Raw genomic sequence first — 27871 nt, 5'->3', positions numbered from 1 at the left:
CAAATTTGTTTCTACTGTTTTATCTATTTTTTTAGTGGCTAGCAACCCTCTTTGACTACTTTAAGGCCCTTATATTTCTGGCTGGTTTCAGCTGGTGTAACATTCTTGGCTTCCCTGCTGTTGTCACTGCTTTGTCACTCCATACTGTGGGAGTAGTGGAGGTATCCCACAGCTGATCAGTACAAAGGGAAAACCACGCTGTATGAAATGTTGGGTATTTCACATTAATACTAATGACATCAGGAAATCATATATGAAAACGTGATACAATGCATTCAAATTCCATTTATTTGTTTTGTTTAAGGTAAACCAAAACCACCCCCTCTCTCCCCCCACCCCATACCATGGAAGTTAAACAGAACAAAGGACAAACAGTAACATTTGTGTTTTGATGCACTGGCTGGAGCAAAGGAATACTCACCAACCAGGCTTGCCCCTCACCACATCTACAACACAAAATAAAAATAAATTTGTGTGACTATCACATTCATATTATACCATGTAAGAACCCCCTTAGATTATTAATATTGTTTTGTGTCAGTACACTTACCAATGCAGTTGCTCTGTCTATAAATGCTACGAAAAATAATTTTATTACCATTCCAAGGAAACAAAAGTTCCCCAGACTTCCATTTTTTTGAAATAGCTGTAATAGCATTTAAACTTCCTCAGACTAGCTATTTCCTGGTAGGCACTCTCTTACTGAAATTCTGGTATGTTAAATCAGTTTATCATGAAAAGTCAGGGTGATAGTAAAACTTGATCATATTTATTTTCTCCTTTACTTTCCCTTTCTCCTAACTAAACAGCATTTCTAATGAGACATGAGTATGTGGATGGATATTGTTGTTTGTTTAATATCATTTAAAAAAAAAACATAGTATGAAATGGTATAGACAAATATAAAACTGAGGACTAAAGCCTTTAATGTTACAGTATTGGTTAGTTTTCCTATGAAATAACAAAAATGTATGTTAGCAGTGGCAGATATGCTGTAAGACATATTATCTATATTTACAATGTAATTCTGGGCGGTAGATGAACTATAAGGCAGAGTTTACTCTCTACCATTTCAAAGGAAAATGCTGCTGGGAAACTAATGTACATCTTGATTACAAATAAACAGGTGTACTCAGTGAGAAATGTCTTTTTGTTCTTCAAGTGGATTTGCATATATTTAGTAGTTACCCTGCAATCATTTACTGCCCAGAGTTTTCAGAGTCAGCCAAACAGTCAGCTCAAACAACAGCTAAAAATGATTATATTGAAGGCTGTATCAGTCCTTCAAGCTTCAAGAATGAGTCTATCTTTGGTAAAACATAGATAGCATTCCAAGTGGCTGCCTAGCAACTGTGCAGAAAGGAAAGCTCATGCAACACAGCTCCCATGGTTACTTACACTCTTAATTACTTCCATCAGTTCTGTGCCCACAAACAATGGCATAATAACCAGATGGAAATTGTTGAGTTACTGGATTTACCTGCAGCAGACGGTGGTAAAGTGTGCTTAAAGTGTTTAGATTTGTGGAAAAAAAAATTTTAAAAAAGTGGGTGAACAAAGACCCATTTTCATAAGATCCATAAATTGCCCCCAAGATGGCTGACATTGAAATACTGGAGGAACAGGACATGGACCAGAAAATACAATACACTGAAAGTCTGGAAGATAACATAAGTCTTATGAACCACTTTCACCTTGCAATCACTTGGACTAGGTTAGAAAAAGAAGAGTCAAACACAAAGAACTATCAGATACAAATGTTATGGGTTGGAAGGGTTTGACACCAATCCAAGTCTTGATTAGACAAGTCTTGGAGAAGAGGAAGAACCTTTAGAGTCTAAATGGCTAATCTGGAAAAAATCTGAAAACACAATTCCCTGTGACACACTGGGGTTATCGGTGTCTCCTCTCCTTCATTTTGACCAGAACCTGTGAAATAAAGGAATGGAGGAAGCAAATACAAAAGATCTATCATGAAAACAACAAATAGTAATGCAGCTGAGTGAGATTCCCGACCTCACCCCACTGTCAAACAGAAGTTGTGATAACTCTTTTTGTTCAACAGTCAACAAGTCAAACATCCTATTTAGGTCATGGGACCTCATCTTCCACCCAAACTTCCAATGCTGCTATAATTGTCTGCAAGAGAGATGGAGTAGGCAAGCAAAGAAATCACCGAAACGATCTATATCACTGATTGTGGCCTACACATCTGTATTTTGAGTATTTCTCAGCAATATAGGAGGAATCTGCTGTTTCCCTTGCTCATTTGTATGTTGAGGCCATGTATTGTCTGAAGCCTGCTTCACATACAGGTCTTGAAAGAGCATATGCAGTGCTTCAGAAAGTTGACAGGAAGATGCTGCTCCCTCCAAAGACCACATGCCCTGATCTATATAAACTTCATCCACATTGGTGAAAAGTGTGTGTTCCTTGTGCTGACATACACCAGGATCTCGGGTGCACCAGAGATACTGCAAGGAGAACTTTCCAGGCTTGCACAGGAGATGATGAGTGCTTGTTTTATGTGTATATGCATTTATTTGAAAAGGAGCTAGTAAAGCACTTCCAGTGTAAATTATCAGTAATATCTTCATCTTCAAGGATTGTTAAAAGCTTAGGTTCTAATTGAGAACAATAGCAAAACAAATAATGCTGTTACTTGTGATGTACTTGCGACATGCTATAAATGTGATAATGCACATAAACACATTGTTTCAATAAGATTGTCCTTAAAACTTTGCTTTTTAAAGATACATATCAGCAACTAACAGGAAACTGCATAATATTTAGTCAGCCAAACATTTGTCAGCATTTCCAAATTATCTGTACATTTTCATATCTGAAGGATGCTTGCAATCAAAAAAAAAAAAAGCAGATTTTTTTTCTTCCTAATATAAGCAAATTACTTGAATTTTCTTGCTTGCAAAATGCATTATATTGTCAAACATGATCAGTATTCAATTCAGAACTTCAATTGCTACAAGAAATGATGGATGGGAAAGTTAATAGGTGACTTTTTTTGCAGTTTGTTCTGCTAAGGGTTTTGGACAGTGGTTGATATTGTTGTAGTAGGTTAATAACCTATGTAAATTATATATATAAAATAATTAGGCAATAAAAAAAATCCAAATACTTATTCTAAATTATGGGTATGGACAATCAGAAGTATATAACTGGATTTTAATCATCTTACCACCAACAACTGACTGTGTTCATGGTCTCCACTTGTGAAGTAAAGTGGACTAGTTTTTTCTTCACTTAGAAATATCTTTAATTTTGCAAAAATCTCTAAAGACTTATTTGCCAATTACTTATAAACTCACTAAATAATTTAAAGATTCATTCTTTAAAAGCAAATACTGTGCTACACTTGTATTACCTGTTTTGCTCGTCCAGTAAGATATTGGAGTTTTACGTGATTAATCAAATTTAGAGAAAGACAAAACTCTACATGAGAAAGAACATAAAGTGCTGTATTAAAATAACTCCAATCCTTGCCTCATGAAGAAATTTGTTGCTGTATTCTGGATGTACAAGAAAGAAATGGGGTGTTAATCGTGCATTTGTTAAACTGGAGAATAGTGCAATCATTGATGTTAAAGATGATCGGTCCTGACAAAACCTGAAAAATGGCTGTATTTGGAAGAAGGGGAAGAGGAAAACCAAAGAGTTTAACAAGTATGCCACAGGGAAGGAATAGTGTCAAAAATTAGAAGTTATTGCATGCGCGAAAAAACACTGCAATTTAAAATGATGGATCAGAGGTGAAGAATAAAAAAAGATCTAGGCTAAAGATTAATCTATTTTTGGCAAGTTAAACTTAAGAAAATAACTGAACATTCTCTCTCTCACACAGACACACAAAACAGCCATAGGTATTGTTTTTATTGCTAAGGTGTAAAACAAAACAAAACACCATACAAACCACTGAAACAAAGCAATGAAGATGTCAAAAAATGTGTTTTGTTTGGTAAGTGGCACCTTGATAGCCTTAGGTCTAGAAATGTCAGTGGAAAAAAAGCCAAACATTTATTTACCTGACAGATAAACAAACATTGATGAAAGTTTTACTATTACTAGCAAACAAAAAAAAAATTGTAGTGATTGCAGAAAGCACTCAATTCAAGTATCAAACAGATCTGATGCAGCTTATTCAGAGAACAGTGACACCAGATTCAGATCCCAGTCTGAGGTACTGAATCTGTACGGTATTATGTATTATGTGTTTCACAAGTAGAAATATATCCATATAATTTAACTGGCATTTTTAATTTCAAGAATCTTATTTGTATCTTTTGCTTTACTAAGAATCAGAAAAATATTGCTTTAGAAACAAATGTTCTTATTTTGAAATTTAATTTGAAACTTTAACTTCCTTACCAAAAGCATCTAATAAAATATAATATCTGATAAAATAACATTTTTATCAACTATATATATATAGTGTATATATATATGTATATATGTATATATACATATATATATCCTCTGAATACCTCTTTTAGGTGTTGATTTGATCATAGTTTTGTTCTTTATGTAGTTACAAAAATATGTAAATATGTATTAAAAAAAAAGAGACAAGGACTAAGTTATAAGCTGACCATTTTACATGTGTACATGTAACACCATATGAAATATGTATGGGCTCTCTTGTTGGAAAACTTGTATGATACATTTTTTCAACATTTGTTCAGTTAATATGTCCTGCAGTTTAAGTCAATATGTATGTAGTTTGAATACAAAGTTTTCTTAACTCTTCTGGTCTTAAAATAATCACAGTTGTATAAAAAGACTAGATGTATGTTTGTTTGTTTGTTTTGTTGATGTTTGTTTGTTTGCTTGCTTTTTCTTCCCTGTAGCTTATTCAGACCATAAGTGCAGTAGACAAAGATGACCCTCTCGGGGGACAAAAATTTTTCTTCAGTTTAGCTGCTGTTAACCCTAACTTCACTGTTCAGGATAATGAAGGTAAAATTCATGCCTGGCCAAGGAAATTTTATCTTTACTATCTCGTATACGTTCCTATAATATCTTGAATTTCTTTTATATCTATCAATACATAGAGAAGCTCTTTAGGCTACTGCTAACAATAATAATTCTGCATGAATGTTTGTGGTTTGGGAATTCTATATTTTCATCTGTGCAGGGGAGGCAAAAGTTAGTTTGGTAAAAAATAGAATTAAACAAGTTACAAAGAAAATCAGTGGAAGTGTCGGTTTGGGGTGAGTAAGCAAACAAAGGGAGGAGAAAAAAAAGCTTCAAAAATGACTTCACCTCACAAGGTTAGATGTTTCACTTTAGCCTTCTGTCTGATTCTGATTCCCCTGGTTTTCTGTTTTGCTTCTTTGTGATGATGAATGAAAATGATGACTCCAAACACCAGTTTGTTTCTTCCTTTGATTCTTTGTCAGTCTTTTCTCAGCTTTTATCAGGTAAAAAATTTCAGAAGATTCTGTGGGACAACAAACCTATTTTGGCCTTCATTATCCGTACAATTAACAGAGATTCAGTATATCACAGAAGAAATAAATGAGGGGATACAATGTAATATATTCAAATAAGTTAAATTCATAAAGGCAATGGGAATAATTATATTTTAATGATGAAGAATACAGGAAGTAATAGGCTGCAAACAACTTGAGGAAGATTTGGGTTAGATACAAACTATATCAGTAGGGAGAGTGAAGAATCGGAGTCAAACTGTTTGCATACCTTATGAATTCCCCGGCAGCATCAAATTGAAAATCAAAATCAAAAATCAGGCAAATTCTTTTTGATATTGAGTGAAACAAATAGCATGCAAATACCTCAAAGTAATCAAGGGATGCAGTAAAGAAGAACTTTGTATTTTCCTTCATGGAGGCCATGAAAAAAAAAAATCAATTAATTTTTTAAACAAATATTACATCCTGGTGATTATGTCCTGAGCACGTAGAGATATTGACCATGGTGTTTCTTTTCTATCCGAAATTACTTTCTTCCTTTTGCATGAGTTATTTTAATTCAGCCTGACATTGGCTGGCGAGATAGCTAACCATTTACCTCAAGAAGTCCACGTGTGATGGAAATGATATCTTCCTTCTAATGTCCATATTTTCCCCCTTTTGGACTAAAAACTCCAAAACTGTAGTGTTGACTTACATTTTCGTAAACATAAAGTGGCTTTGACAATAGAACAGTCTCTTCCTGTTGCTCATTTCTTCCCAGTACCTTTTTCTTTCCTTCACTGCCCTCACATTGAATAGATTTGATGCTCAAGTGTGCTATGTAGAACTAAGATTCGTTTGCCACAAATACAATTTATTAAATTCACATCTCAAAACTAAGCAGGAATACCATCTTTCGCTTTTCTGAATTCCGGAAAAAAAATTTCCAACAAAAATTCTACACCACGTGCTAAGGTACATAATTCATTGTTCTACAGCATGTTGAAAGTGTTTTAGTGTGGAAAATCTCATCCTGCATTTACAGATAGCATTCCCCTGGGTGCTGTCACAGAAGATCCATGGAAAGAATCTTTCAGAACAGAGTGCTTGTTAAACAGCATGAAGTGGAAGGTTATTTTTTCTCTGTTGGCCACTTCGCTTCAGGGCTTTAGCCATGGAGTGGAACTGTGTTGTGCACTGCATGCATTAATCTATAAAACATTTTAAGCTTTGAGAAATCCTCTTTTCAAATCACACTCAGAGGTGCTGCAGAGGCACAGAGGAGCAGGCCAGCGGTACATAAAAAATCATAAATAGCTTTCTGATTAAATGTGAATGTCACTGGAAAAGAGAGGGATCACTATGATATGAGGAAAAGCCCATTTCAAAATACTGCCAGTGATGTAAAATATCATAGCTTGCATGTACTATATGGGATACGCTTTCTATATTCCTGTACAATACAACAGTATATTTTAATCAATCTAGATAACACTGCCAGAATTTTGACGAGAAGGAATGGCTTTAGTCGACACGAAATAAGTACGTACCTTCTACCAGTGGTGATATCAGACAATGACTACCCGATCCAGAGCAGCACTGGCACTCTGACCATACGCGTATGTGCCTGTGACAGCCGGGGGAACATGCAGTCCTGCAACGCAGAGGCCCTGCTCCTCCCTGCTGGCCTCAGCACAGGGGCACTGATTGCAATTCTCCTCTGCATCATCATCCTGCTGGGTAAGAAAAAGAAATGTATATTTCCCCCCATGAGCAAATGTGTCAGGCCTGACACATTTTACAAAGCTATGCAGGTTGGTAGCATTAATGACCAAGGGCTTTGCTTCTTTTGCAAGAAACATTCAAATGCGAATTAAAAGAAAAAAAGGCAAAAACTGTTTGCCTGGAAATTGGACACAGTAAAAATGAAATCAAGTTCCAGAGTGTTAAATGTATCAGTGTGCAACCAGCAGCACTTTTATTCTTTTGTTGTCTTTAAAAAAGAGGATCAGGCAGAAGGAATAACATAATCAAAAATTGCTTTTTTTCATTTTAACTTGTTTTGAGAGAGAGAGAAAATACTGTTTTATTTAAATAAATACCTAGAGTCAACGTGCAGTATATATTTCACACAGAATATGCTAGTGAATAGTTTTACTATATTAAATCACTGTCTATCCAGAGGTTTCTGTGTGGCAACAAAAAAATGGCAAATTTTGTAAACACACTATTTTGTGGTTTTTAGAATATCACTTACTGATCGGCTGGAAAACAGTTTGAACAGTATACTCCAAGCTTAAAAAAAAAAAAAAAAAACTTCAGAATAAACCTGGCTATTTTAACACTCATCAAATTTATTAAAAGAGCACTAGACAAAGCTCATGGTTCTGTAAAGCAGCACACACAATGTTTGCATAAAAAAAAGCACATTTTGATACAGCCCTTACTGTGTTACTGTAATGCAGACAGTGAAGTTTATCCATTTATCAGGCAGAAATGAACTAGTGAAATGTTGCTGAAGTAAAGCTGTTGTATCTGATGGATCTGCTACTAAGAACTTGTTATTTGAGATCTTTACCCATTCTTTCGTTCTCCCTTTAAGTTATAGTGGTGCTGTTTGCTGCTCTGAAGAGGCAACGAAAGAAGGAGCCTTTGATCCTGTCTAAAGAGGACATCAGAGACAACATTGTGAGTTATAATGATGAAGGTGGTGGAGAGGAAGACACCCAAGCCTTTGATATTGGCACACTGAGGAATCCTGCAGCTATCGAAGATAAGAAGCTTCGACGAGATATTATCCCTGAAACATTATTTGTACCACGGAGGACTCCTTCAGCACCAGATAACACAGATGTCCGAGATTTCATTAACCAAAGGCTAAAAGAGCACGATACTGATCCTTCTGCACCACCGTATGACTCGCTTGCAACTTATGCCTACGAGGGAAATGATTCAATAGCTGAATCCTTGAGCTCCTTAGAGTCAGGTACTACTGAAGGAGACCAAAACTATGATTACCTCCGAGAATGGGGCCCTCGGTTTAATAAGCTAGCTGAAATGTATGGTGGAGGAGAAAGTGACAAAGACGCTTCTTAACCTACAGTAGGCTACATTTTTGGTTCCTTTGAGTGGAAGTAATTTTACAGACACCTTCTGCACTCAACAGTATTTAACATTCAGGAAAATTTTCCTGCCACTCAGCACAACGGTTTCCTTTTAAAATTTGTTTCCAGTTTGTCCATTAACATCATTCATTCTTTCTAGTAGGATGCCACTTGGAATATATACAGCATTTTATTTAATCACCTTCCAAGAGCCAAAGCTATGGAAATTCAGTGTTGTCCATTTTAGTAATTAAAATAAAAAATACCTTACTTTCAGAAATTTGAACAGGGTGATAATCCCTTCAGCAACCTCATGTACAAGCCGCTTCTGTTAGGTACATGTTCTACCCTTGCAAGTGCAGCTTTTAAGATGGCAAAGAAGAAAAAAACCCAGTATGTCCTGTTCTGTACATTAAAATTTAAAAAAATTGTACACGTGGTGTTAATAAGTGTAATATGCAGCTGGTTTAAAAAAAAAAAAAAGTTTGTGCAACTTCATTTCATCAAATTCTATCTGCCAATGTTTTATATTTATATTTTTGTATTTATTTTTAAGAAATAAACCAGTTTTTACAACTATGTTGATGCTTGCCTGCCTGTTCTGGCCATCGATTCCAGGCTTGAAGAAAGCATGACATTTCTCCAGTGACAGCACAGCCAAGTGCCAATATCTCTATGCTGCATGCATATAACACGGCTAGAAGTGCATGTGCTCACAGGGAGAGGATCAAGTCATAGATGTATTTGCTTGCTTGAAAATGCTACTTCCTAAAGTTGTCGTGTGTAGGAGAAAATTTGTTTTGTTATCTTATTATAGAAAGATGAATTATTATTTTGTCTCAACATGAATTACACAATTCTAAAAACACTGATATAACTAATCCATCAAAAGCAAGAATTAATTCTGAAAACTGAGATTATTTGTTCTATCGTCCTCCATTTTGAATTAAAATTGCATCATTAGAGGTGATCTGTAACTGCAACAAAGTGTAAAAAGATGTTTAAGCAGCTATTTTTAAGCACCAACCTTTTCTAACAGCAAATCACTTGATGACAAACCACTGCATGTTCCTGCAACTATCTGAGGGTAAAGTAATCTCATTTAAAACTGCCAGGTTGAAGGCTGACAAACTGCCAGTTAAACTAGCACACGCTGCCACCCTATTTACTGAGTTTTCTGATGGCTTGGAAAAGTCTAGTAAAAAGAAAACTGAGCAACTAGCCAGCCGGAACAGAAATCATAGCCTAGCTATCACAAAACAAAGTATGTATCCCAAGACATTTTAGGATGTCTCTTTCTTCCCACAGTCTTCAGATTACACAAATCCATTTAGCAAACAAGCACTCTGGGATTTATAAACATTTCTGAGAGGAAATAATTTCAGAGAAAAAGTAGGATGTCAGGTTCTATGTTAACTTTTTTACTGTGGAAGAAACACATCTGAAGGACAATCTCTCCTTCTCTATCTCCCTTAACTTCTTACTGGCATAAAATCAACAGATATTGAAAATTCATTAGTCCTTCAAAAAGTGCATTGCTGCATTCTTATTACACCAGATATTTCTTCTCCTAAATGGAGAGATTAAACCCAATGAAGTTGAAAGCTGAATACAGTGCCATTATGCAAGCTACTTTGGTGCAATGAAGACCGAATTTTTATTGACTTGATATCAAATGAAAGTATTTGTTCCATTAAGAAACTTTGAAGATTATGGATTTTTCTTCATTTCACTCAATAGTACCTTCATTAGCAAAGGAATTTTGATATTCCTTAATAGAAAAATAATTCTGAGAATATTAAGAAACATCTTAGATACTCAGTATTATAAAGTTTTTTGAAAGGCCGTATGAACATTTTTTATGATTATGAGCTTTTTTATGATTATTTACTGAAATGGATCTAATTTTTTCTTCCTTCTCAACTTTCATTTGTCCTTCAACAGCATGTACTAATAGGAAATAAACACATAAAATTAATCCATTTAACATGTATATAGCCAAAAGGCTCTCTTCCAATACTGTTCTCTGTCTGCAACAGTACTGAGATCAGCGACACCCTGTATATTTAACTGAGTATGTACTAGGACAGAAGATAAAGGTAGTAATACAGCTGCTTGCCATCGCCATCCTTTTGCTAAAAAAAGATTTGGGTTACACAAGTCCGGACAACACTTTTACATGCAATTCAGTAAGGTTCTCTGTTTTATTCCTGAAAACAAAACAAAACAAAAAAACAACGCACCCCCCCCACCCACCTCCCTTCTTAAATATATCAGCAAATATCAAATAAGACTCTATTATTTTGATTTGAATTGCAGTATTTAGTTCTGAATCTTGATGATATTTTTTTTCTCTGACACTACCTTTAAGGAGGTTATTTTATAATGATTGAGCAGAACCTCAAGCTAGTATTTAAAATTTAATCCTCCTTGGCCTATTAAATAAAATAGTGGTATACCTTGTGGAAACATATAACAACATATAAATATACTACTAAAAATATTATATAAATAGTATAAATGAAAATTACTTTTACCCCTTGCCATATCCTTGGAGTTTTATTTCCCAATACATTTTAGAATTAAAAAGAAAAAAAAATCAATTTCAGCACTATACATGTTACTGTACAAATAACATTTCAGTTTACAAATATCTACCATGTTACTGTACAGTTACTGTACAGTGAAAGTTTCCTTAGGAGCATGCAGTCATCCATGTGGACAAATGATAAAAAAGTACTCAGGAAGTCATAATTCATAATTCTTTGTCATATTCAATTTATTTTAGTAACTGGATCATCAGCTGAGTCTGGTCTTTAATATTGCACTCAAACACAGAATAGTCCATAAATAATGTGTTCTCCATGCCATAAATGAGTCACAGCAGCTTAGTAAAACCTAGGGCCTTAGAATAAGAGATGAAAGCCATGACATGGAAAAGGAGAAGAAAGGAATCAAGGACACTATCTCAATGTCTCTTATTCCATTGAATGGTGAAGAATTGGAAAGTGAAACTCCCAAATGACTCAAAAAATGTAAAGAAAATTTAAGATAGGATACCTCCTTACCAATCAGTACTTGATAAGCCTAGTCACATGCGTGCCTGAAATATAGCAAAATGTAACAACGTGATAAACAAGATTCTGGTACTGTTTAGTCCAAATTAATTCTCTATACGTTCTTATGATAAAAATGTTACAAGACAGACAACAAAGTGAAAATTCAATAGTGCATTTCAGGTGGAACATCTGAATGACTTACAAGACAAATCTAATGAATGTTTAAAAATTCAGAAACTTCAAAACTATTGTAACCACTGAATCCCCAGGGAACCGTGAGTTCTTAGTGCCTGTTCTACCAAATATTAAATACCCACATACATACATACATACATACGTAAACAATGAATATTGAGAAAGGAGGGCTGTACAAGATCTTATGTTAAACTGATGTATGAACAATAACAGATAAAATAATATTTCACAGGACCTACAGGGAAATGGTTGTTGGTAAGAACTGTTTAAGCAGATTAAATAGTGAATAAAAATAAAAACACCCAAATCATCAAAATTGTCACATTGCATATCATCAAATCAACAAATCCACTACTTGCCACCCCTGAGTATGCAGCTGTTTTTTACTCATTCACTGTCACACGGTAACATTTCCACCAATGCTACTTCAACAGCATATAAAAATACTATTCCTAGACTAGAGAAAAAAGAAAAAAAAAGTTTTTGCTCCCTGTCAAACTATCTGTCAATAACATTGCCATCTATCAAAAGTGTCTACCCTTCATTTCTTTCACTCATTGCCCAGTGTGATTCCCTTGAATCAGTTTTTCCCACGTTTTTTGAAATTATTCTTATGCTACCTATTACACAAAGTTGCAAGAAAAATAACCAAATCTGCTACATTATTCTCCTCCAAACCTCTTATAATTTGTTCCTTTTGGAGTAATTACAAAAATATCTGATAAGGGCTACAGAGCTTCTCACTATGCTAATCAAAATCATTGCCCCCATGTTTTACTTTTCAGACTGGTATGCCATTATTGTAGCAGAAACCAAATTATTTGAGTGTTCCTCTAAGCTTCCAACATTTGGGAAAAAAATAAGTACTTTCTTTTGCCCCATCACTAATTCCTCAAAAGAAAAATCAATTATTTTTTTTTTTAGGAAGACTAGTTAGTGACATGTATGTAGTATATCAACAAGAGTTTAGGCTTCCTTACTTTTCTTCAAATTAGAAAACTACAGATCTGATTACAAAAAGTTACTAGGAGCTTTCAAGCACTGCATTATTTTATCAGACTGTCTTGAACAGTACCAAAATCACCCAAAACTAATCTGTTCACAGAAAGGTGAGCAGATAAATGTTCAAGCTAAAACAATTTCACTTATTCATAACATCTGTTATGTGATATTCATAATATCTGTTATGTCATCTGTTATGTCCAACATATTATGGAAATAATAAACATAGAGAGATAATAGCAAATATAAGAAGATACATGAATATGATTTTTTCCTAAAAAATGTCATGGGCTTCTCTATTGTCTTTACAGTTTTATTGAGGCCTATTCAATCTCTACTCTAATATGGTTGAAGTGGCTGAGAAATCACATTACACATAATTGAATGTACATTTACATTTAATGTAAAAAATAGTAGCAACATCAGAATCTCTAAGTACAATAAGCCTGACAGGACTTATTTAATTCTTTGTTCTTCTGTTTTCTCTTCTTTACAATTATCCAAATTTCCAAGTTATGCAAATGTCTCCTTTTTCAAAACAAAATTTTCAACCCAAACATTTAATTTTTAAGAAATCTTCATTGGTTTTAAATTGATGTCAGCCTAAATAAACAATGAAAAAATAAAATAGCTCTTTGAAAATAAAATTGGCAATTGACTCTTTCTTGATTTTTGGCTACAAACCAGAGATTTTGGACAGGTTAACTTTGAGTCTTATCTGGTAGATTGTGACATCCTTATAATCTCATATATATATATATATAAGCACATATATATTTATATATATTGAACATATACTTGGCAAAATACTACTGAGTATTTCCATTAATGTTTGCACAACAACATGTTGATTATCAGTTAAGTATGGAAGAAAGCTTTTTTTTTTTTTTTTTCTAAAAATACTTGCAAACATGTTTAAATACAGTGCATGAAAGACTCTCAGCAAACCTCCTGTAGATCTGTCTTTTTTAGGGAAACAGAGCAAACTCTAATTACATAATATTCATCAAAATGCCAGTGAAATCCAAAAGTTTAATCCAATGTATATTTTATGTTCTAAACATAATGTTCCAAATCCAAATTACAGGATGAAAAAGTTGTGTGATTTGCAGCTGTACGGTTAAAAATAAATAAATAAAAATACAGCAAATCCATATCCAAGAAGTGAGTTAATCGATGACTCATGCAAAGTTTGGAAGTCACAGAAGTGTTGACAAACTTTAATTTACAGAGGAACTTTGGTATATTTAACAATGGTGCATAAAGATTGGCTCTGTTGTAATACATCTCTATGATTCATCTCTGCCTCCTGAATTTCATCATTACAAAGAAGCAATGAACATTTGTGATTTTGGGCTGGTTTCCAGATAGTGTGGTAATCTGCTTGATCACAGGGACAAAAGCTGTCTCTGAACCATTTTTTAAAGTGAAAGGCACCTGAAGTACATCACCTTCACTTGCTATGAATCAAGACAGTCACATGTGGAGGAGGGAATTCCAGATTACACAGTCTGTTTAGTTTTCCAAAAGGTGTTTGACAAGATCTGTTATCAAAACTCCTAAAGAATTAAGCTGTCATAGTCTTCACCTGGGCAAAAGATAGAGAATCAATGATCGGAGTGAACATTAGGAGTATTAGTGGAGGTCACCCACCAGTGGAATCCTTCATGATTTGATCTTTTGACCTGGAAAAGGAGATGAATAAAGGGGCAACGGAGTTTATCTGTCATTATAATTAAGACCAGTAAATAAAAGGGCAGTCATAAGAACGGCAGGGACACGTTGGCAACATGTGAAAACATGAATATACAGGAGGAAGGGAAGGAGCTACTGTTCACTGTGTTTTTCAATAGAAGAAATAGAAGCCATTCCATCTGCCCCCCAGAACAAATCCCACCCTATAATTCTGAATGCAGATGGATTTGTGATCCTTGACATTCTTAATTTTTGTATCTGCAACTGCTGCTGAATGATCATGGGATAATTTTCCAGAAAATACTTTAACAACACTATCCAGGAGAGAAGTAAGAACGCAATAAGCTGTAATGATAGAAAAACTTTCTCTTACTTGTCAAACCCAGTTAATCTCACCTTGCCTTCACTACAGTTGCACTTTAACATAAATTGGCCCAGAACATGAATTTATTCTGTGAAAATGTATTGTCTACATTTTCAAGACTTTGCTGGTATAAAAGCTGTACAGTCATTAGGTTTAATGTGACTATATTTAAAATGCCATTTAAATTATTTGTCTGGATAAAAGTCCATCAGACACCCTGGAGGATAGTTAATTTATCTGCCATTGGCAGCACTTTATTTAGTAACAGAAGTTGTTGGAACTTATCATAACTTAGAGGGTGATGAAAACTGTATTATTAGAAAGCATCTTGCCCATCTTCTCCCCTTCAAATTTTCCATGTTTGAGAAGTATGGTTTTGCTTGCTATTCTTTATTGATACATTCAAGGCAGAATAGACAAAAAAGAAAACATTATTTTAAATGTCAATATTCTATATATGTTCTCATATACTTTATGTTCTTTACTTAAATATGCATATACTTATATATATATATATATATAGGCATGGGAAACAAATGTTATTATTCATATTAACAAGAAACTGTTTTGGAAATGTCACAGCAACCTTTCTAGATGACACTTCCAGAAGAGAAACTTTAGACAGCTACTATGCACAATTATGCCAAAGATATATACCTTTCTGTATCTTCATCTCAAAAACAGTGACCTAAGCAGCCTTGGTATAAATGAGGCTGGAAGATAAAGGGGAAAAAAAAAAAAAAGCATGAAGGTTGTCTTCTGGCCTTTAATTATTCTGTCTGAAAAACAATTCTTGTAAAAAGAGACTCCATTAAGAGACTCCATTACTCAGCTAAGGGCTCAGTCTGGCCTTCTTCCATACTAGAGCACTATTGAGAGCAGAAGATAACTTCTTCCTTAACACAAATTTCCATATACTCCAAGTATTCTCATAGCTCCTACATTGTCAGCTATGTTAGTTCATATTGCTCTGTTTTCCTTGGTTATGCATTGGATAGACTGCACTGGGAATGATTCAAGGCTACTGCATGACAACTTTTCTGTGCAGTCTTACCTCTTTTTGTACAGTTTGCAGAACAAATATTCTAACCACACTGCATTCTTCCCAGACAAGCAGATTTCTACTTCTGCTACAGTCTTAATATAAAAAATAAAACAAAACAAAACAAAACAAAAACAAAAACAAAACAAAAGAAAACAAAATAAATAAAACAAAACAAAACAAAACAAAACAAAATAAAATAAAATGTGTTCGTAACCATTACCAATATAATTTTGATTTACTGACTTCCAAATGTGTAAATCATTCCTGATAAGCAAAACCATCAACCCTTAAGACTGAGAATGCAGAAGGACATATCTCAACTAAATGAGATTTTCTTGCTTTAATAATTATTCCTCAACTTCTCATTTGTAAAATACAGATTAAGAAAAATCAAACAAAAACAAACAAACAAATAAACAAAACACACTACCTTAGGCCTTGGAGATTTTTCTGACTAAATTGTGAGACACTCATCTTCTATAGTGATGAGCACCACAGGAATAACTGAAAAGTCTGCTTGACATCCCACTCTAAGCAGAACAAAGCAAATGAAATGTATGGACACCCATTGGTCAAGGACAATAGTTACTTATGAAGTGCATGATGGCTATTCTTCACATTCAGTGAAGCAGAAACTGGAACAAAAATACCACGACTATGTATTTAAGAATTAACTCAATTAGCATTCTTAAAAAAATGAATTTATTTCAAATTTGATAAAAACTGCCTTCTGTCTTTGTTCCCTGCCTAGCAGATGCGGTTCTACCAGGTATGTATGTCCTAAAAAACAGAAGCTTCTATAAAAACACCGAGTAAAACTTCAGAATGTTTTTCTGCCATATACCAGGGGAAAAACAAAACAAAACAACAAACCTTCACAAATAAAACACTAACAAAATCAGAAAGGAAAGTTATGTGAGCATATTCTGACATCTCAATCAAATATTATTTTAAATCAAGATTTTTTTAAATATATATATATATAAAATTCACACAAAATATGTGATAAGCACCATCAACATGCATTGACATGACCATTATCTCTAAACATTCCTAAATTGCTGACTAGGAAAGTGTCACTCAAAACACCTCCTGTTCTTATTTTCTCTTTTCTATCATTACTGGACAGAGGTAGATCATTGATGTAATTGACACTGACATAATCCAACACAGGAGATTTTAAGTTTCTGCATAGAAAGACTATAACTAAAATAATAAAGACTGGGAAGTCAGAAGTGGGTTTTCTGAATCACACATATAATACAGTCATTTCTACTGTATAAAGGTCTTCCTAGGCAAGGCCAGTGATTTGGGGCCTCCTTTGAAGGACAGCTAAGCACAAGTTTGATTATTATGCTGCTGTGGATCGATCCTGGCCATCTGCTAGACACCCAGCTACTCACTCACTCACCCTCTTCAACAGGACAGGGAATGAAATGAATGGTTGAATCTTGTGGGTTTAGAAAAGGCAGGGAGAACACTTAACAATAACTGCCACAGACAAAACAGACTTAACTTGGGGAAAATTAATCTAACTTATTGTCAGTTAAAATATGTTTTGGTAATGAGAAACAAAGACAAAAACTAAAACATCTACCCAGCCCTCCCACCCCCTTTCTTTTCCCCAGGCCAAATCTCACTTCTCCATTCCCAACTGCCCTACGAGCAGCACAGGAGCGGTCCATAACAGCTCCTCTCTGCCAATTCATCCTCTTTACACTGGGCCCCCTCCATTTCTAACTTCAAATGAGAAAGTACAAATTCTTTTTAGTTTTAGTTAAATTCTGAACAATTTATTGGCTTTTCCACAGTGCAGCTGACATATACTATCTTAAAAAGTCATCTTCCTGAATTTTCTACCAGCCAGGTAGAAAACTTCTTGCCCCTTACACCTGCCTTTTAGTGTTTCCTTTGTTTTAAGATAGTGGAGTACTTATGGGGAAGGAGGAAGAGGAAAGGCTGTCACAAAAGGCAGTTTGGATACAAGATTCATAACCAGCGTTATGTAGCAAGGTGTTGAGTGGAAGAATGCCTTTTTGTTTTCTCAGTATCCATTAATTTATTCTCACTGAGCTAAGTAGAAGACAGATATAAAGCTGAATTCTAGGAGTACACTCCCAGTAATTCACTGTAGCCTCTTCTGGAGCCCTATAGCTCATCCTTGACTTAGATTTGATACTTGTTAGGAGAAAGGAGTGAAATAAACTTTGGGATAAGTTAATTAAACTATGAACGCTTGCTGTTATATTATTCACAGGCATGTCCTGACTAATACCATAGGACTTCCCTATACTTTCAAAGACTGTAACAATAACATTAAATTTGTAATGCAAAATTACTCATATAAAAGTGATGTACCTTGGGTTCAGGATATAACATAATTCTTGTAGATAGAAAACGTTTTCAAACAGAAAGTGTGTATTTTAGTTAAGAGAACAAACAAGCTTCAGAGTATCTGCCTTCAAGGTTCAAATCTGCATAGTTCCAGGACTATAAAGCTGACTGATTGTTCATCATTACAAAAGGATGCTAGTGCTTTAATCATTAAGGAAAGCATGTGCTACAAAACAAGCAAGGCCCATCTATTTCTCAAGTATGCTTTAACATAATTAACATGAATGGCAGTAAGCTTTGTGGAAGACAGCTAAAACAGATTTGAGAGTAACTTTAAAGACCTGTAATGGGAAGAGAAGGGGAAATCTTCCTCAAAGTTTTTAATAAGAAAAACAACTCACATAGCTAACAAGAAAATACATTGTCTGAATAATAAACCTTCAGCCTTGTAGTTATTTGTTGCCTCTCTCCATTTCAATGAAGACAAAACATTTCTGTGATTACATCCATTAATTTAATTAATTTCACTAAAAGCAATGCTAATCAACATGTATATGTGTATACAGTCTCTGTAAGCACACTGAAAATAACTCCTCCCAGTCATTTTCAGCTATTTATAAATGTCTAAGCCATTTAATGCACAAACATTTATCTTACATGAGTTATTAAGAGGAAAACAATTCATTTTTAAAAGAAAAATGTCAGGCAGAAGAGGGAAGCAGTCTAGTTTTTGTCTACCACCCAAACACCCCAAAACTGTGAAATGAATGAAAATCAATTCACGCTGCAACTGGATTAATTCAGTCTTATTTATAAAGTAATGGAAGCTGAACAATAAGTTCCACTGATTCTTGAGCAGTGTTAGTAGAAGTCAAAAAGTAAAATAATATAACAACAGAATATTGCTGCATTACTTGCGAAAATGGGAAACATTTCCTTCTATCAACAGTTAGGTTTTATTTCTTCCATGTTAGCAGTAGATGTACCTCAAATACTTGAGAGGTTCAGATCAGTTCTGATAAGCACAAAAGTCAGATGATTACATTCACACCCTACTTGAACATTTTTAGGCACCTTAGTTCCGTGATGTTAAAGTAAGTAGAGCACTAAGTCTAGCAATGGAGTTTGATTTACCATAAGATGACATCCATGTAATTTCAGCAGCATCCAATTAGAGTTAATTAAAATCACCTACTTTATGATTTCTGAATTTTCCATATCTCTCATAGCTATAGTGGGTTTTGTCATGCACCATCACAGACACAGAGAACAGGGAAAGATGAAAACATAAATAAATAAAAACTTCCCATTCAGATATTTTGTACCTGAGAAACAAGCAGGTGCAAGGTAAAAATCAACTTGTTTATTCATTCTAAAAGTCTACCAGTCCCTCATGTGTCCCTCGGATGCAGAAGATTTCTTAATGCTCTTATTAAGCCCAGCTGGTCATAAACTAATCTGTGCTTCTCCTGGTTTCAGTTAGGACAGAGTTAATTTTCCTCCTAGTAGCTGGTAGGGTGCTATGTTTTGGATTAGAATGAGAAGAGTGCTGATAACATGCTGATGTTTTAATTGTTGCAGAGCAGTGCTTACACCAGGCCAAGGACTTTTCGGCTTCTTGCTCTGTCCTGCCAGCGAGCAGGCTAGGGGTGCAGCAGGAGCTGGGAGGGGACAGACCCAGGACAGCTGACCCAAACTGGCCAAAGGGGTATTCCATACCATCTGAAGTCATGCTAAACAATATATAGGGGTGGCTAGCCGGGGTGGGGGGCCGGCTGCTCGGGGATAGGCTGGGCATCGGTCAGCGGGTGGTGAGCAATTGCATTGTGCATCACTTGTTTCATACACATTATTATTAGTAATACTATTATTATTATTATTTATTATTATTATTTTCCTGTCTTAATAAACTGTCTTTATCTCAACTCACAGGCTTCACTTTCCCGTTTCTCTCCCCCATCCCAGAGAGGGAGGGGGGAGGGTGAGCGAACGGCTGTGTGGTGTTGAGCTGCCGGCCGGGTTAAACCACAACAGTGCTTTGGGCATGAAGAGAATGAAATTTGAAAAGACACTGTAATAGATTCTACTACTATATTCTGGTGTAATTCCAGATGGAAGTGCCACTAACTTTAATGGTATCTACATCAGATGGATAAGGAGAAAAACAGGAAAGAAACACGAAAAACAGAAAAAACAGTGGAACGCCGAAGTCTGTCATGATTCATAAAAGCAACCAGAAACAGTAGAGGTGTTTTTTACTGATTAGTCCAAAATATATATATATATATATATATATACATATATATATGTAAAAGATTGAAAATCACCTATATTTCTATATGGCATTATTAGCATTGAAGATCACCCATATCTCTGACTGGCATTACTAGGTGTCAGCAAAAATGTTGCTCTCAATATTTCATAATTTCTTTGAGAACCAAATCTATATGTTAATACCACACCACATTTATTAAATGATTTTAATATAATTGATTACAGGTTGCTTATCCAGAAGACCTGTGAAAGATGGCAAGAAATACAAAGACACGGTCCATTTTGCAATCTTCTTTGTTAAGTGCTTTTCCTAAAATATATGCATTTTGATAATGTAACCTAGGCCACTAAGGAGAGGTTCAAGACATGACATTATATATGCCAAAATTCTTCTGCCTTTCAGTGAAAAGCTCAGTATTTCTAATGTCTACGGAAGATATCATCTGTTTTGCTGAATATGCAAAGATTGGCATATTTCAGTCATATGTTCTCGAGTATACTAAAATAAAAGCTGAGATGCTAAATTTAAACACTACCAACAGTGATCCATTGCTTTCTTGTTAAGTCTTGAAGAACATAAAAATATATCATGACATTCAGCAAACAAGTGCTATTTTTACAACATGAAAAAAAAAAGATAAATCTGTTAAATGTTAAGTATTAGGATATTGCCAAGAACTTGCATCAAATTGAACTCCTGACTCCCATATTACATGCACATGATGAACAAAACAAATTTATACAAATGCATACTTTATACAAAGTATACGGATATCTAATAAAAGATTTCAGAAATATACGTCATAACATTTCCAGCATACATGGTATGTATAGCATGCTGTAGTCTCTACAGCAGAGCCCAGCAGCTGCCCCATGCCATATCAGAGCCAGCTCCAGCCGGCCCCAAAAGGGACACGCTGCTGGCCAGAGCTGAGCCAGGGAGCAACCGGGCCTCTGGGAGAGCAGATTGAAGAAAGGGGAAAAAAAAAAAAAAAAAAAGCTGTAGAACAGCAGCAGGGAGAGAGGAGTGAAAAAATGTGAGAGAGGCAGCCCCGCAAACCCCGAGGTGAGTGCAGAAGGAGGGCAGGAGGTGCTCCAGGCACACAGCAGCAGTTCCCCTGCAGCCTGTGGAGAGGCCCCTGGTGGAGCAGGCTGTCCCCCTGCAGCCCATGGGCCCCACGGCAGAGCAGATCTTCACACTGCAGTCCATTCAACTATGGCATTTTAAGCAGTCATGTTAAGCAAGAATGCTGACAAACTGCTTTCACCTCAATATTTTGGGCTCAATCACACTATGAGAGCATTAATTTATTCTAAATAAATGATTAGATTGCTGGAATAATAGTTTTTTCAACTGTATTGTCTTATTTAAAGCATACTCAAGTAGTAGGTGTCCTATAGTAGCATTATCAATGCAATCCATAGAATACTAGGAAGAATTAGAAAAGGGATAAACTTAAGGCCTTTCTTACCTGATTTTGTTTACTAACGAAATATCTGTAAGAATGCTCTTAAAAAAAAAAAAAAAAAAACTTTTTTGGAGTTCATGTTAAAATAATATTATCTTCATAACAAAAGGTCTAATATCCCACTCTCACACTGCATCCCTCACTGAAACTCTCTGAAAAACTTCTTAATTTCACACAGACTGCAAGTATAGTGACAACTTATGACTCTTTAGTATCTCTTCTGAGATGAAGTCTCATAACTGTTTTAGCTCATTTTCAAATGGCAATGGCATCCTGTTCAGGACTCTTAGACATTCCCGGTCAATCATAACTTATGTCTGATGCCTGAGGCTATAACCATTCTAGCCATCTTTCCATGGAAAACCCATTTGGAAGTCCCATTTATGGTAAAAAGATCTGCTTTGTTTTTCAAATAGCAAGATATGAAAATACAATGTTGTTGAAAACTTTCCTGAAACCATATCCCTTTTCTTATTATACGTGAGCCATTCTTTATTATGGTATGCACAGTATAAAAAGAAGGCCATATCATTTCTCTATGGAAGCTATATCAACTGTTGCAGAAGGCTATGAAACATATTTTTCAGGCTGAGACAAGATGTAATTTTGTACAGAATATCATCTAGCATAAAATGCTTTCTAAAACATGACAATTGAACACCTGATTTAGTCAATTCAGATTCTGGCATCATAACAACTATAGCAGTGAAACTGATCTCATTTTCCTCCATGCAAATTTTAAAGAGAGCAAAAGTACAATAAAGCTAATTCAGATTTTAAAAGGACTAAATTAAACTTTGGCACACTATTTTCAAGTAAACTTTTTTTTTTTTTTAATATCCTCTTTTTTTTTTTTTTGGTAAAATTTTAGGTAATAGAGGGAAAATAGCCAGGAGTTTCCTTTGAAAAGCACAAATCCGTATGTCCTTCAACCCTTTTGAAAAGATGTTTCACAGCTCATTTCTGTGAATGTTACGCCCTATGAACTGCTTCTTACTTTTCATGTTAATTCATTATCTCAGACATTTTTCATAGTTTACTCTGCTTCTTTTTTTATTGGCAATGTGTGAGGGTTTGCACTATAAAGTGAAAGGCATCAATTTGTGAGGGAGAACCCTTCCTTTAAAAATTCAATTCAAGACCTCAATTCTGACTTTCTCAGCAACACAATGGTATGCAACCTGTTGTGCAAGGCTTGACTATCTATAAACAGCTTTGATTTTGTCCTGGTTATTTACTAGTTTTTCACTAAGAACTGAACAGATGTGATGAAGGAGGCATCTATTAATGTACAATGCTAGCCTAGAGGAAAAATGGCACATATAGCATAGTACAAACTGTTACTTCCAAACTTATTTTTGCCAAACCACAATACTCTTGTGGAAGGCTTTGATTTACATGTGATTAAACATAATGCCACCCAAACAGGTGGACAAGGAATGTAGGTAATCAGAGGACATACATGCACATCTGTCATTGGGTGGGGTTTGATTTAGGGTTTATTTACTTATTTATTTATTTATTTTGTTGTTGTTGTTTTTATTTTCAGGGGGTTTTGGAGCAACATTTTCAGCCAGGAATTTTAAAATTGACTCAGTATTATTTATGCATAAAATATATGTTCTAAGACACTAAATTATAGAGAGTTTATGTACATTATATATAAATATATATATATATATCCAACATTGCCAACTGCCAATGTTTGGAAAAGATGTTTGAAAAGCTTTGCACTCTAGTTAAATAAAACTTCAGTTTTGATTAGGACTGAAAAAGACCCATCTTTCTTGACAGTTCTTGTTTTTTTGTTTGTTTGTTTGGTTTGTTTGTTTGTTTGTTTTTACGAGGTGAGTCATTACTGATCACTTTTGATAAATGCACACCATGTACAACTATGAAACAGTTACCTCAGCAATTAAATGGACTTCTTTAGGGTCAAATATGGCTAAACTTCCATTCCTGTAACTTCTTCCTTACATTTTTGAATGTTGTTACTCTCCCATAGAATATCAGAAAGATCAAACACTAAATATGTATTTTTTCAAACTTGAAAAAATGAATAAATTATAACAACAATTATAACAACATAATAAATTATGACCAAAAATACATTAATTATTTAACACAGAAGGGAAATAAACCATTACAACAGCTCTAACACTAAGAAGGTACTCACATGCAAAGATGTTAACAACTTTATATGAATATCAGAAACGTGCTTCCTTAAAAAAAAAAAAAAAAGAAAGAAAAAAAAACGCTCAAGAGATAGCATGGTAAATAGATCAGATTAAATTGTGCTACAAGGCTGTTCTTTGGTTGGAAATGCTGTTGGTCTTTACATCTTCATTAATTGTTTTTTAAGCTTTCTGTACCTGTGGCATAGAAATGCCTGTCTAAAAATAAAAGATCTTACATGGTGTTCCCAAGATTCCATAAACACATCCTTTCCGCACAGAGAAAAAAACTCAGCACTCCAAAATATGTACAGCCTCATCAGTACAGTGTGGAGGTCAAGCTAATCCACTTTGACTCTTGCCCTTGTGCTAGCTATAGCCATCAGGATCCTTTCACAGTGCCATTCCTCTCTGGCTTACTCCAGTGGAAATGAGCATGAAAAATGCACACACTTCCATGTCTGCAAAGTTCTTGGGAGACAGATTAATAAGGAAGTGGCCAGTCAACTGCTTGAATACTTCTGTACCAAGAGATACATACAACTATTCTTTGACTTCAGGGACTGACATCCAGCCAAGTTGTATTCAAACTTTTCAAATTGCAGGTGTGAGTCCCATCTCTCTAACCCTTTTTTCACACCTTGCTGCTTTTCCAAGTGTAAGCAACATGTCAGCAAAGAGAGACAGAACTGCACTTTCCTATTTAAGGCCAGAAAAAATGAATGTCAAATATACATTTTGCATAGATTGTAATAAGTATGGTAGTAACTTGGAGTGTTCTTCAGTATCTTCTGGGATCAGGCCTCAGAACTGGCTTAGTAAATTTTCAGTTGACAGTGACATCCTACTTACGGCTCCTAGAGACAATTCTGACCAGTTATGCCTTATAAGCTTTCTCACCTCATTTTATGTTGCTTCTGTTGTTAACTTTCTTGGCTTTCCTGCTTACCTTTGGAAAATGCCTAGCTCTTAATCTGACCGTGCATGCAGCAGCCTCTTCAAAATTAAACAAATGCCAATTTAAGAATCTTAAAAATGTCCCTGGAAAGCATGAAATAAAGCATCAATAGCTGTTTTAAACTTTGTAATAATGTGCCAAACCAAAGCCATGCAGATGCCCGCAGCATTAATACGTGACTGATTGCTGCTACTGCACAAACTTTTGACAGCTACCCTTTCCACTTTCTCCATATATGCAGTCATCTCTGGCTATAAAAACGCTTAAAATTTGGGTTTAGCTAATTGTGTCTCAACAGCACTCTTAGATAAAAATAAGCTAGCAAATATATATATATATATATATTTTACTAAAAAACTGCATCAGGCAGTTGCAAATGGTTGATAAACATAGTAGTTTTAACACATTCTGTCACATCTGTTTGATCCAGAGAGCTGGATCTACAAACAACTAGGCACAGAGTGACTGTGCTGCTTAAGTTGGTGGGTTACAATACATGGCTCCAGACCCCACATGTAATCACATGTAATTGCATTCTCTTAAATACCTTACCACAGCTTGTATTTAAAAACTGCTACTACCCAAGATTGGTCAAGATCTGGAAACCTACTCAAATATTCTTGTTTGGATTTTGAATAAGACAGAATAAGAAAGAGAGTGTCTGCTCCTGTTTCTCCTTCACTGCAGCCTCCTCCACCAAAACACTCTCACTTTTAGTCTCACTGTAGATGATACAGACAGATACAGATGAAAACCATAACTAGGGAAAACAATAAAAATGAGTTTGTTTGTTTTTTAACATAGGCACTGAGCTCTTCAAGTACATTATGACACTATCATCGCACAGCTGGAGGTGTAAATGCTTTTTGTGCTAAATGAGTCCAAGTGAGCTTGTGGAGACATTAACCTTTCAGGAGAATGACAGTGATGATTAACATAGGCAAGATATCAATTTAAATATCTTTGCATCTTATCAAGACAGAAAAGCAAAGTACTGAATTAGTTGGAGGGTGGATTTCTTTTGTCTAATGTAGTCAGAGGTGCATTTACAAGAGCTTTTTAAACTCACAGGAAGAACAAACAAGAAGGCCTGAAACATAACACAAATATTTATTTATTTATATAAAGTATTGAAATCACATGTCACATGGACAAGGCTAAATGATACATTTGAGAAAATTTAGTAGCTTGTTGACACCAAAAACAGAGGTTTTACTCCTCACAAGGTTCTCCTGTTCCCCTGAATTCTGTATCATTCTGCCACCTACTTCATGCCAACTCTAGCGTTTGTTAAATTGAGTGTAGAGGAATTTACCAAAAGATGAATAATTTCATCTCAGCAATCCAGCAGATTTATTTTATTTTATTTTATTTTATTTTATTTTATTTTATTTTATTTTATTCATTTTATTTTATTTTATTTTGTGGAGGGGGCAAAATCAGCTTTCTTTCAGTTGTATTGACTCAAAAAAAGATCATTAGAGCTGTTGCAGAGGAAGCAATAGAAGCGCATGCTTTCTTCTGTTGGAGGGAATCTTGAGCAGCAGCAAGTTTGCCTCTGAGGACAGTCATATTAAGATTATTCAGATGAACTGAAGATATAGAATCATAGAATCATAGCATGATAGAATATCTCGAGTTGGAAGGGACCCATAAGGATCATCAAGTCCAACTCCTGGCACCGCACAGGTCTACCCAAAAGTTTAGACCATGTGACTAAGTGCACAGTCCAATCGCTTCTTAAATTCAGACAGGCTTGGTGCAGTAACTACTTCAGTAACTACAGTAACTACTTCACAGGGGAGCCTGTTCCAGTGTGCAACCACCCTCTTGGTGAAGAACCTCTTCCCGATATAACCTGGTAGTTTAGCGTAAGGTGTAATGCACAACTATCTAGTATGTTTGAGATATGCATAATAGTCAAAATGTTACTGGCTTCTCAAGAAGAATCTTAAAATGAATGATGAACACAATATTTGTTTTTTCATCATTTTCAGTATTATATTTTTCTCTCCATATGTACATATGAGAAAAGTTTTCAGAAAAATGTTTAAGTATGAATTAAACAGATGAATTGGAATGACGGAGTAGAAGAAGGCAGTCATGATTAGGATGTTTTGAATTAGTCCATGTTCAACCAAGAATAGGCCAGACAATTTTTAGATTACTACATCTGCATAAAGCCTCAAAAAATAATCATAACCCCATGTAAGTCTGGTAGGGACAACTCTCAATTTGATATGTAGAAAACAAGCATATTAACTCCGTACAACTTTTGTTTTTAAATTATTGTGTAATGACCAGTTGTACTTTATTTTTAAGCCCTGTCTCTCTATATATAGAACATATTTATCTTTTATGTACATATGTACATAAGCATGTATAAAAGAACCAAATACTTTTTCATATAAAATGTCTTCTGTGTGTTGATGGCAAAATTCCTTTAGAAACTACTTTTTCAGGACTAATACCCTTTCCTTTCTTCTCCACTGACTGCAGGTCTTCACTAAAACACAGCAGTCCTTTCCATGCCACGTAGACCCAAGAATAGCCATTAGATTATTACATGACAAAGAACATTCAGCTCTTTACATAATTCCAGTAGTTTGAAATTAGCAGCATCAAAATATTTCCTTGAAGCATTGATCTTACTATGAACAATATCTAATTAGAAGAGCTAAAAGAGCTTTGAATTTTCATCTGATTGATATGTATTAGTTGAGTGAGAATTAATTTTAATTTCCTTTTTAAACACATGAAATCTTCTTA

At 34.9% G+C, this 27871-nt stretch overlaps 1 protein-coding gene and 1 long non-coding RNA gene across 17 annotated transcripts in view; one reads left to right on the top strand and one right to left on the bottom strand.

The window, feature by feature from the left end:
- LOC308189035 (cadherin-10) overlaps positions 1-9110 on the top strand; it is a 96866-nt gene extending 87756 nt beyond the window's left edge. For 4 of the 5 annotated variants that reach the window (XM_080578628.1, XM_080578626.1, XM_080578629.1 and 1 more), the window contains 3 exons: positions 4863-4971; positions 6918-7169; positions 8032-9110. In XM_080578628.1, coding sequence (XP_080434754.1) covers positions 4863-4971; positions 6918-7169; positions 8032-8525 — 855 coding nt within the window. In that variant the 3' untranslated portion in view covers positions 8526-9110. The remainder of the gene's footprint in view (positions 1-4862; positions 4972-6917; positions 7170-8031) is intronic. The other variant, XM_080578630.1, reaches the window with a different exon arrangement.
- The window catches only part of LOC308189037, a 166403-nt gene that overhangs the window by 19737 nt on the left and 118795 nt on the right, over positions 1-27871 (bottom strand). For all 12 annotated transcript variants that reach the window (XR_013945959.1, XR_013945960.1, XR_013945961.1 and 9 more), the window contains 3 exons: positions 6980-7165; positions 5278-5455; positions 422-446 (listed from right to left, as the gene is read on the bottom strand). This is a non-coding gene — a long non-coding RNA (uncharacterized lncRNA). The remainder of the gene's footprint in view (positions 1-421; positions 447-5277; positions 5456-6979; positions 7166-27871) is intronic.

The sequence above is a fragment of the Anser brachyrhynchus genome, assembly GCF_964034855.1.
Source record: "Anser brachyrhynchus genome assembly, chromosome: 2".
NCBI lineage: Eukaryota > Metazoa > Chordata > Aves > Anseriformes > Anatidae > Anser > Anser brachyrhynchus.
This window is presented reverse-complemented; position numbering and strand designations above follow the sequence as displayed.